The sequence below is a fragment of the Rhinatrema bivittatum genome, chromosome 1, assembly GCF_901001135.1.
Source record: "Rhinatrema bivittatum chromosome 1, aRhiBiv1.1, whole genome shotgun sequence".
Lineage (NCBI taxonomy): Eukaryota > Metazoa > Chordata > Amphibia > Gymnophiona > Rhinatrematidae > Rhinatrema > Rhinatrema bivittatum.
The window spans coordinates 9002504-9015243 of record NC_042615.1 but is presented as its reverse complement, the minus strand read 5'-3'; the positions used below and the strand labels follow the sequence as shown (position 1 = coordinate 9015243).

General features: G+C 46.6%; 1 protein-coding gene across 1 annotated transcript in view; it reads right to left on the bottom strand.

Moving 5' to 3' along the window:
• Positions 1–12740, bottom strand: part of LOC115078764 (2-hydroxyacylsphingosine 1-beta-galactosyltransferase-like) — a 159059-nt gene that overhangs the window by 49399 nt on the left and 96920 nt on the right. Inside the window, exon 3 of the mRNA XM_029582082.1 lies at positions 11895–12037. Within this exon, the coding sequence (XP_029437942.1) occupies positions 11895–12037 (143 nt within the window). The remainder of the gene's footprint in view (positions 1–11894; positions 12038–12740) is intronic.

Below are 12740 nucleotides of genomic sequence, written 5' to 3'. Positions count from 1 at the left end.
TACCCTCCCCTCCCCCTACCTAACCCCCCCACCCGGCCCTGTCTACACCCCCCCCTTACCTTTGTCGGGGGATTTACGCCTCCCGGAGGGAGACGTAAATCCCCGCGCGCCAGCGGGCCTGCTGCGCGCCGGGCCGCGACCTGGGGGCGGGTACGGAGGGCGCGGCCACGCCCCCGGACCGCCCCGGGCCGTAGCCACGCCCCCGGACCCGCCCCCAAAACGCTGCCGACACGCCCCCGAAACGCCGCGACGACCGGGCCCGCCCCCCGACAAGCCCCCGACACGCCCCCCTCCGAAAACCCCGGGACGTACGCGAGTCCCGGGGTCTGCGCGCGCCGGTAGGCCTATGTAAAATAGGCTTACCGGCGCGCAGGGCCCTGCTCGCGTAAATCCGCCCGGTTTTGGGCGGATTTACGCGAGCAGGGCTCTGAAAATCCGCCCCAGGAAGAATTGAGGAGCCATTGGTCACTCATTTCATTGAACACAAACATACTTTTGCTGAAATTAAATGGACTGTTCTGGAAGTAATATCTGCACACTGGAGGCGAGGTGACAGAATACAACGTCTTCGTCAATGCGAACAACGATGGATTCTTACATTTACATTCTTACATTTCTTTGTTGAGTCCTAATGGACTCAACAAAGAAATAGAATGGGTCCATTTCATGTAAACGTCACACACACAGCTGAAGTTGGCTGATTTCACACAGCTGTGACATGCAAAATCACATATAATCAGCGAGACTCTCGCGGCAACTTTGCTCAGACGCCGGTAAGAGGAAACGGCGGCAAGGTTGGGTGAGTTCACAGTTGTCTTTCCTTCCAGTTTTACCCGCCAAATATTTTAATTATATATGTGCTGCACGGTCTATTGAATAACAAAGATATCTGTCCTTTGCAGAAAGTAAAAATAAATAACTGAAAGCAAGCAAACCAGTAACGGGGCAACTACACCTGTTAAACATAAAAGCGGAGTGTATTCGTTTCAGTCCCTGAAGCAGCGGTGCGAAACGCGCGTCGGACTGGACTTTAAATTTCCTTGATACCTTGAGTCATACCAAGGAAGGTATTACCCCGATACAGAATTTTACAAAAAACTTTGAAAAAATACCAAAAAAACACGCAAAAGAATAAAGGACTTGGGCCAATGATTAAATACGACCTGAAGTGGCAAAACCTTAAGCTAAAATATGCTGTTATGCCCGCAGGTGTTATGATGGCTCCATAAACAATAGCACATTAAGAAAAATCATAGTTACATGACGTCTTTCTAGTGGTAATTGAAGTCTCCCATTATTACCACACTACCAATTTGGTTAGCTTCCCTAATTTCTCTTAGCATTTCACTGTCTGTCTCACCATCTTGGCCAGGTGGTCGGGGCCGGTGCAAGAGTATTAGGCACCCTAGGAAAACCTTACAGCCTGGCGCCCCTTTCCCCACCTTCCCATATACAATTTTATGCATTTATAACAACAGATTTTACATGAAAAATTACATTCTGAGGTAAAAATAATATACACGTTGTTGTGATAGTTACATGCACTGTTGTGATGCCAACAAGAAAACTTTGCAGCTTGGAATACATATGGCATCACACCTATTGTAACATGTTTTGTGTCAGCATGGTCCTCTCCTATCCACACAGTACTATCTGCCAACACTCAAACAGTAGCAACCCTACCTATGAAAAGGAATACCACAAATATTACACCAGAATCTAAAATATGAATACACCTCCTATCAGGAAAATAGAACAGGCCAAGCTACTACAGATCCCTAAGGAGAAACCACATGCTAAAATAATGCTTCATCTCAGTCTTTGCATGCAGAACACAGACCCTCATCAAATACAGAATAAAGCCACATAAAATATAAATAGAAATGTGCAGACAAAAACTGAATTGTAAAACACAGCACACCAGACTCAATACAATGCAACAATGGAAAAACAAACATTTCACCATTCCTCATGAAACAAACAATAAAATCAAGATATATAAATTATTAATCATAATAGTAAAATCATACTAATAAAATCATTTCAAAACAACTGATGAATAGAATATCCAATAATTAAATACTCATGCAAATTTTGAAGGCTTTACCAAACACCAATAAAATATTTCAAAACAGCAAACACAAACACCACCCTATAATTAAAAATAAGGATAAAAAATCTCCCACACTCATACCTGGGAACTTTTGATTTTCAGTCTGAGCTTGTCATGGATTAATGGGAGGAGGTGGTGGCTGCCATACAAAGACTTTCTCCTCTCTCTCACATACACACGCTCCAACACTGGCATACTCTTGCTTACTTACACATATTCATACACACACTCACTCTCTCCCCCACGTGCTTTCACATACGCATACACTTGCTCTCTCTCCCCTACATGCACACACATACACACTCCCCCCATGCTTTCTCAAACATAAATGCTCTCTCTCCCCCACACACTCACTCTTCCTTACACGCTCTCTCTCACAAACACATACTCTTTTTTCCCCACATGCTCTCTCTCCCCGTATGCTCTCATATACACATGCACTCACACATGCTCACACGCATGTACTCTTTTCTTTTTTTCTCCCTCTTAGGTGTAGGCAGCAGCAGCAGCAGCTTTCTTCTTGGACTTCCACAGCATCAGGAGGCCTCCACTGACTTCCTCGTTCAGCAGATTTGCTGCCTCTCTCCTGCCACGCGGCCAGGCCGATCGCTGCCTCTCTCCTGCCGCACGGCCCAGCCGATCACTGCCTCTGTTCAGCCGTGCAGCCTAGCTGATCGCACATCTCTCCTGCTGCACGATGCAGGTGATGATGCAATTGACCCTCTCAGTCTTTTCTTCTGGCCACTCCTTCCACCATTCTTCTTCCTGCCCACAAAGGCCCACAACACATTTCCTTTTCCAGTTCTTGAGGGCTAGAAGAAGGAGGTCCTACAGCTGCCAGTGTCAGGAATCGAGACAATGTTTTTTCACAATTCTGAGCAGGACCGATGGAAGCAGTACGTGGCTGCTGAGTTGCCCCCAAACCTGTGGCGATCACCTAGTTTGCCTAATGCTTCCACTGGCCCTGCAGGTGAACGGTAGTATACCCCTATCACTATAGTCTTCTCCAACACACAAGGGATTTCTACCCATAAAGATTCGATTAAGCATTTAGTCTCATGCAGGATGTTTATCCTGTTGGACTTTATGGCCATCCCAGATGTAAAGCGCCACACCACCTCCCACATGCTCCGCTCTGTCATTGCGATATAATTTGTACACCGGTATAGCACTGTCCCATTGCTTATCCTCTTTCCACCATATCTCTGAGATGCCATTTAAATCTATGTCATCATTCATTGAAACCAAAATGTATATGCACTTTAATTGCACTAGTTAGAGGGATCTATTAATTGTTAAACAAAGTTTCTACGTCAACACATTCTTCGTTTGATGCAAGAATTTCTTTACAGCGATTCATTCGGAAGTTAAACTTAAAATTGTTTTTTTTCTAAGGAGAACAATATTAAAACCCAAGATATCTCTGTTGTCCATACCCGATCACGATGGAACCCTCCAGGGCCGATAGACCCACATGTGAAGACATTCGAACAACTTGCTTTGCAGGATTTACGGACTTATGAAACCGGTAGACATCAATGGTATGATAATTTGACACGTCCTTTGAGAATGGCACTGACCACTTTGGAAAGGAGTTCACAATTAATTATTAAACCCGCTGACAAAGGCGGAGCAGTAGTACTTCAGGATAAGATCAAATATGATGAAGCTATGCTCCATCATTTAAATGACAACAATTTTTACCATAAATTATTGAAGGACCCCACTAGTTCATTGATAAATTCAGTCCAGAGCATTGTGGATGAAGTGCGTGGTTTGACAGATAAGGAGAAAAAATATTTGTGACAGAAATCCCTCGGATTCTGGTTATTTATTCATTGCCCAAAATTCACAAGGATATTTTAAATCCCCCTATTCGTTCCATCATACCTCTAAACAAATCTGTATTAGAGGCGCCTGCTATATTGGTAGGTAAGATCTTACAGCCATAGAGGTAGATCTTAAAGTACGCACGAGCGTACTTTTGTTCGCACAACCGGCGCCAACAAAAGCACGCCGGATTTTAAAAGATACGCGCGTAGCCACACGTATCTTATAAAATCCGGGGTCAGTGCACGCAAGGCTGCACAAAATCGGCAGCCTGCACGCTGAGCCACACAGCCTGCCGCTGTTCCCTCTGCGTCTCCCCACCTTCCCCTTCCTTCCCCTATCTAACCCACCCCCCAGCCCTACCTAAATCCCCCCCCTACCTTTGTTGTACAAGTTACGCCTGCTTGAGGCAGGCGTAACTTGCGTGTGCCGCCTCGGCATCCCCCAGCACAGGCTGCAGTGCCAGGGGACTTGGGACCGCCCCCTGACCCCAGACATGCCCCCGGACACGCCCCTCCCGCCCCCTTTTATGAAGCCCCGGGACTTACGCACGTCCCGGGGCTTTGCGCGTGCCGGCGGCCTATGCAAAATAGGCGCACCGGCACACAAGTGCCCTGCGTGTGTAAATCTGGCAGGATTTACATGCACGGGGTTTTTAAAATCTACCCCATATGTTTTGAAAACAACATCATATACCAAGGATACCATTCACTTTTTTCAGAAACTTCAAGGGATGATTATGGAACAGGGGGTGGAGTATTGGTTGGTGACAATGGATGTATCCGCATTGTATAAGAACATACCCCAACAACAAGCATTCGATACCATACAGCAATGTTTAACAAACAGAATTGGACATCAGCGGATACCTATCAGTGTTATTTTGCAATTACTGGAAACAATACTATTCAATAATTATTTCATGTTTGGATCTGAGATTTATTTACAAATTCATGGTATCTCTATGGGGTCTCCATTAGCTCCAACAACAGCCAATCTTTATAGGCTCAGTTTGAGGAAGACACCATATATGAATCAGGATTGTGGAAAGACATTGGAGTTGTTATATAGACGATGTCTTTTTTATTTGGAAGAGTACGATTGAAAGGTTGAAGTCTTTTCATGGCTGGATTAATTCGCAGAACGAACATCTTCATTTCACTGTACAATGGTCTGATTCACACATACCATTTCTTGATGTTTTGATACATATAGAGAATGGAGAATTGACGACATCAATATATCATAAACCTACTGATAAAAATAACCTTTTGAAATTTCATAGTCACCTTCCTTACTCCTTTAAATGTGGATTGTCCACAAGTCAGTTTTTTTGCATTACATTAATTTGTTCTAATTCACAGGATTTTGAAACTCAAGCTTTAATTTTGCAGGACAGATTCTTGGCAAGGGGGTATCCCAAAAAAGTAATTAAACAAGCTTACAAATGAGCAAAATATTCAGATAGAAAAATGCTTCTCCAATATAAACCTAGAAGACAGGATCTGAAAAGTAGCCACGTTGGGCTACCCATTGGAATCAGATAAGTCAGTTGATTATTCATTTTTTAGTTGAAACCGGGACATTTACAGCTGCTCATTGCAGCGTGCCACTTTGGAAACGCAAGAATGCATCAGCTTTGCTGATAATTACATTTGTGTTGAAATTGGGATATTTACAGCTGTCTTGTTGTGGAGTGATACTTTAAGAACACAAGATTGTATCGGCTCTGCTGACAATTACATTTAAAAAAAAAAAATTTTCAGGCAATATAAAAATACAAAAAAATGGTTGGAGGTGGATTGTTAATGATTACAAGATAATGGATCACCCAGTGTTGGGGATAAAAGATCATAAGTATGAAACTTTCCCTTCCTTCTTTAAAATTTTTCTTTGAGCATATATTTGTATGAATTATTGATATAAAGATACTAAATTAATGGTTAATTCAGCATTGGATATTATAGAAATGGATTTATACATTTAAAGATTAGGTTGAGAATAATTACCAAAAGGTGATATCATGTGGAATTGACTTTGTTTATCATTCATTCCTATACATTCTAATTCTCCCATCTTACTTCTTAGACTTCTGGCATTAGCATACAAACATTTCAAAGTTTGTTTTTTGTTTGTATTTTCATTCTGCTTTTTAATTGAAAGGGATGAGTTAGAATTTTTTAGCTCAGGTGAGTTTTTAGTTACTGGCACTTGGACTACTTTTCTTATTATTGGAACCTCACTGTCGGGATGCCCTAATTCTAATGCATCATTAGTATATCCTTTGAAGATACCTCTCTCCAACCATGTGCTGGAGGTTCTGGATTTAAGCTTTCTACCTAAGAGCCTAAATTTGGCCTCCAGAACCTCCCTCCTACTAAGAAATCAAAACAAGACAGACTGCTTTAGACCCCTACACAGAAATTTATTTATTTATTTATTTATTTATTGTTTTTGTTATACCGAGTTTCATGATAGGCATCACATCAACCCGGTTTACAAATAACAAGTAGTGTAAAGCATAACGTAACGTAAAAAACAATATTTTCAATAAGAACCTTGAACTTTAAATACAGTGAATCAGAAAAAGGGAGAGGGAAAGTTACAAAAAACAAGGAAAATAAACTTGGGATGGAAGGGGAGAAATTGAACAGCACAATATTTACACAATAATAACATAATATTTACACAATAATAACACAGTAGCAGAATCCCTCACACTGTCACACACTAGAGCACAGACAGACCCTCACCAAATGTAGAATAAAATGACTAGAAGCGTGCAGACAAAAACTGAACTGGAAATCATAAAAAGCCAGACTCTGCATGCTGTGCAACAATGGAAAAACCGAAACCACCATTCCTCATGAAACAATAAAATTACAAAATATAAAATATCAATCATAATAGTAAAACCATACTAATAAAAATAAATATTTCAATATACCCAACAAATAGAATAGCATTCTTGTTGTGTCCGTTGGTGCCCGATGCCCTCTCTCCGCCCTCCTTACCTCTCTGGCTCCTCCCTCTCCGACCGCGGGAAGATTGGCTGCTGCGGTGTTCTTCTGCCGCAAGTCCTCGGGCATTCCCAGACCGGCTCGACACTGCTATCTGCCATGTTCCTGGAGGCCTAGGGGCGCACGCGCGGTGCGGCCCCGACTGAAGTACTGGCATTGGCACGAACCTCGGGGGCGTCCCCCGAAGATGACATCACCCGCAACGGATATTTAAGGTCTCAGTATTTGCTAACACCTCGAGTTAGCAAGGGTTTTGCTACCTAAGCTACTCTGCCTCCTCAGACTTACCAGAGGTACCCGCTCCTCGCTCTCTCCTTTGTTTTTCAGGTGACAGTCTGGAACCGGTACTCGCTCCTTGAGGGCCCTCGTTCCCAGACTTGCTCCATATACTCTTCTGCCTGGAAGTCATCACTACCAACTATCAGCTCGATACAGTAAAGTTCAGTTGAAGATTTCTCGTCTGTAACGAGCTCGCTGCGCACAATTCGGACGCGTAAGGCAAACCAGCGATACAGTCTCCAGTTTTGCGCGTCCGTAGCGCTTCTTAAAACAGACGCGTAACCCTTCCCGCACCCGGCATGTAAATGAACGAATTAGCTGTATAATGAAGGAATTAGCTATTCCCCTCCGATACCGTAACGGGCACTCAGGTTCTCTCATTAGTAACGCACTGTTTTGCCGCGGACGTAACGTGTTAGTTTACCGCCTCCCCCTAGTAGGAGTTAGGACTGTGAGTCTAGTAACAAATCCATCGACACCGCTTAAGATACTCAAAAACAATAAAACACAATTTAAAAAAAAAGCGATACAGAGATGATCGAGAAAATGTAATGATGTGGGACACATAAAACCTGTCAGAAGAAAAAATAAAAATTTTTAAATACCTGTCGGAGGGCCGCGTGGGTCCAGGCGGCCGGCGGCGGCGGGAGCCGGGTGGTCGCGTGTTAAATCTAGGCCGTGGGCGGGTGGGCGCCTGTTCCAGGCGGCGGCGGCAGCGGCAGCGGCGGCGGGGGGACACGCGTTAGTTCGAGACGGCCGGCGGGCGGCGGGTGGTCGCGTGTTAAATCTAGGCCGGGTCCGCACAGGCGCGCATTCATTCACTGCCGGAGGCAGCCCCCACCGGCAGTGAATGAATTCATTCATCCAGGCGGAGGAGCCGGCGCACATTCATTCATTCACTGCCGGTGGGGGCTGCCGGAGAGGCAGCCCCCACCGGCAGTGAATGAATTCATTCATCCAGGCGGAGGAGCCGGCTGCTTTCGCCACCGGCTCCTCCGCCTGGATGAATGAATGCGCGCCTGTGCGACCCCTGCGATTCGGCGCTCAAGGTGGTCCCTCTCGGGATCATTCCCTGTGGGCGTGGTCATCTGCCATTGGTCCAAGGATCTACCCACAACTCTCCTATATAATAACAGATTGCTAACTCCTATCTGATTGCTCCTCCCATCAGGCAGCAGATCAATAACAATTCTATAATTAAATTCATAAAAATGTTTAAAACTTTTCCAAAAACAAAATATTTCAAAAAGCAGCAGACATTAAATAACATCCAATAATTACAACTAATAAGGATTTAAAAAATTCCCAGCTTTCCATGCTTGGAATCCTTTGATTTCCAGTCACTGTGACATTGTCCTGAATAAGTGGGGGAAAGGGGCTACACACAAACTTTACCCACTCAGTCTCATATAAGCACACTTTCTAACATACATATTTTATTCCCTCACACACAGGCTCTCTCATGCTCATGCACACACGCACTCACTCGCAGGCTCTCTCATGCACATGCACGCATGCACTCACTCGCAGGTTCTCTCATGCACATGCACACACGCACTCACTCGCAGGCTCTCTCATGCACATGCACACACGCACTCACTCGCAGGTTCTCTCATGCACATGCACTCACTCGCAGGTTCTCTCATGCACATGCACACACGCACTCACTCGCAGGTTCTCTCATGCACATGCACACACGCACTCACTCGCAGGTTCTCTCGCTCCCCTCCTTCCTCTTTCATCCTCCTCACGCACTCAGCTCCCTTTGCTTCCCTTCTCTCTCATACACTCAATTCCCCCTCACCTGCTATACCATTCCAATCCCTCTCAGTCACCCCCATCTCTTATCCCTCACACCCTACTGACCGGGTCTCTTCTTCGTCATGCCTTCCCCTTCCCCATCATAATTCTGCACTGGCCTGAGGTTTCTTTTTCTGCTCATGGGGCCTGGGATCCCCATGGTCATGGGAAATGTAATAATTTTGTGATGCTGCCATCTTCTTCCTGCCTGTGGGGATGTCACAATTTCACGGTGCTGCTGCCATCTTCTTCCTGCCTGCGGGGCTTTGGATCTCCGCGGACAGGTGACAATTTTGCATCACTGCCATCATGTTCTTCCTGCCTGTGGACATTCATCATTTGGAACTGCAGATGTTTGTATCTGCATGCAGGGTGAGGCGGCTGCCACAGAGGTGTTTTTTGTGGGTGGGGGTTGGAGATTTTTTGCCACCTCAGAATTTTGCTGTCTGAAGCGGCCGCCTCACCCCGCCTCATCATAGAACCACCCCTGCTGCTAGGACTGGGCTTGAGGCCGAGGGCAGATAAATAGATAAAGGCTCAGAGGCATCTCTCATACTCTAACCACTGGATGTTCTTGTCCCCAGCTGTATAGGTTGCCTCTTTGGGTAAACTACCCTAGTCAAAATCCTTCTAAGTTACCAGACTGGCAATATCCTCTTCCTCTAAATCATCCATTCCCAAATCTGATTAATGTCAAAGAACATCTCTAACAAGATCTGACCAGAATGAAATAGGAGCAGTGCAGTGGATTTGGCTGATGCCCTGCTGCTCCCAGCCTCAAGCAAGTCTGCTCCTTCTGCCTTAGCACTGTACCGAGTGTGGAAGGTGAAAGAAGAGGCTGCTTCTCCTTGCCCACTGACCCTCCATCTCTCTCAGGTTTCTCTGTCATCCTCCTCTGAAAATAGTCACGCTCAATCCTGACCAGGGACTACTACTGATGCCACTGCCCCAACTTACTTCTCTCGTTTCCCTCCTGTGCCTTTCCCACATCTGCCTGATGAACTTTTATCAAGAAAGATAACCAGGAGGGAACTGTTCTGCGATCAGTACCCTCTGAATTACCCGTGCTTTCCTACAATCATAGTGCTACAGTGACACTCAGCGAGAGCTTTGCTTAAAAACACACTCCTGTGCTGCTGTGTCGCTCAAACACACAGCAAATGTGCAGCACAGAACCAGGAAACTCATGTTTATTCCCTGTTTGAAGGCTGCTTCCTACAACTTCTGTTATCTGACTTTCAGACCGACTGTTATGTTTATGAGAGAATGTGAACCCTGGGCTGAGATGAGAGGTGTCTCTGCCCACAGGGAGGAACCCTGTGAGCCTCACCGTCAGCAGGCGTAGTCTCAGTGGTGTGGGACACAGCTAGAAGTAGAGACTTTATTATGAGGAAAAGAAAAGTAATGTCCACAGAATTGGAGATGAAGTAGTACAGTCCTGAGCAATGGGGAATACCCAGAGCGAGGCCACAGATGAGAAGATCCGGTAGTGGCCTGTGGAGTGGGGCACGCCGGGGATCCCCTCTGATGAGTGTAGGCAACTTCAGGAATACAGATCCGGTAGTGTCCCGTGGAGCGGGGCATGCCTGGGATCCCCTCTGATGAGTGTAGGCAACTTCAGGAATACAGATCCGGTAGTGTCCCGTGGAGCGGGGTATGCCGAGGATCCCCTCTGATGAGTGTAGGCAACTTCAGGAATACAGATCCGGTAGTGTCCCGTGGAGCGGGGTATGCCGAGGATCCCCTCTGATGAGTGTAGGCAACTTCAGGAATACAGATCCGGTAGTGTCCCGTGGAGCGGGGCATGCCAAGGATGTCTGTACAGTAGATGTTGGAGAGCTAGCAGAGATGTGAGAACCCGGAAGTGGCTCCTGTAACTGTACTGTAGATATTCTGTAGTGTAGGAAGGCTGAAAGGCTTCTACTGATGAAAGGCAGTAGTCACCCAATGGTCGGGTTACACCGCGTGGAATCCGCAATACAGTTCAAGTAGTAAAAGTAAGTAGAGGTTCTCACAGTAGGTGGCGCCTGGAGAGAGAGAGAGAGACCTGAGAAGCAGGTCTAGAAGCAGTCAGGCAGGAAGGCCCTCCGAGGAGTGGATAGCCAGGAACACAGGGGAGCCCCTGAGGAGTGGGTACTCAGAGCGTCCAATTGTCAAGACCAAGTCAGGAACAGGAAGTCCTTGGGTGTGGATAATACAGCAAAACTGAACTCCTTGCTAACTCAAAGAAGGCAAGGGCCGGTCGGGTTAAATATTCAAGCGGGTTGACGTCATCAGGAGGAAACGCCCCCGAGTTTCCCGCCATAACATCTTCAAAGGAGGCCCTTGTGCGCGCACCTAGGTAATTCCAGGTCCAAGATAGCGGTCGGCAGTGCCCACGCTGTGCTGAGAATGCCAGAGAGGTCGGCGGGGATTGGCAGAGAGGTCGGCGGGGATTGCCAGAGAGGTCGGCGGGGATTGGCAGAGAGGTCGGCGGGGATTGGCAGAGACCGCCAATCTTCCCAGACTTGATGGAGCGGGAAAAAAAAGAGGTGAGCATGAGAGGTCGCAGCCATCTGCGACCGACAGGCGTAACACCGACTTTGCACAGCTGTGCACACTCCCACTTACACACAGATACTGACAAAGTTTTCTCCTCCACCTTTTATACCTTTTTGGAGTATCAGGTTACTACAAACTGAAAACACTCTCCCCTCCCCTCCCCAACCCACCTAGCCAGCCAGTCCAAAACACAAAACCCCATGCACTGCTCCCCCACAAGTTTCAGTGGGAATCAAAATGGAGAAACATGCAAATGAGATGCAAATGACATGAAAGGGAAATTTTCAGATAGCAGAGTTACTCAGACTTACCTCCACAGCACCCGCTGAGGGAGTCGTGCTAGAGCACCTGCTAGTTTGTGTCCTATATCTTCTGACAAATATTTCACGCCAGCACCAAACGAGACCAGAACAAAACCATGTTCCTGAGTGTCATTCGCCCATCTTTGCAAGTCCTTTAAAAAGAGAAATTACAGTCAGCAGTAAGTCAAGATTTATATAAAACCTGTCCAGATAGCAATGCCTTTTCCTGCAGGCTATTTACTTCTTAGGATTTAGCTCGCGCCTTAATCATTGTAGTGGGAAGAGCTATTTCTCTGCCCACAGATGGCTTACAGTCATTCAGCCTCCTTTGTAAAAGCATTTATGTGCATAAAACTCTTTCCTCTGCATAAAGGGGCCGATTTTAAAAGTTACGTGCATGGACTACATTTGTGCGCCCCACCTGGCATGCACAAATGTACTCCCGATTTTATAACATGCGTGCGCTGCCACGTGTATGTTATAAAATCCAGGGTCGGCGCACGCAAGGGGGTGCACACATGTGCACCTTGCGCGCGCCGAGCCCTAGGGGAGCCCCGATGGCTTTCCCTGTTCCCTCCAAGGCCGCTTCAAAATCGGAGCGGCCTTGGTGGGAACTTTTTTTTTGCCCTCCACCATCCCCTCCCTTCCCCTATCTAACCCACCCCCCAACTCTACCTAAATCCCCCCTACCTTATTTCATCGAGTCATACCTGCCTCTGGTAGGCGTCACTTGCGCATGCCAGCCAGCTGCCGGCGCACTGTGCCAGAGCGTTCGACCCCACCCTCGGACCGCCACCATGCCCCCGCACCGCTCCTGTTTCGAAGCCCTGGGACATGCGCCCACTGCCGAGCCTA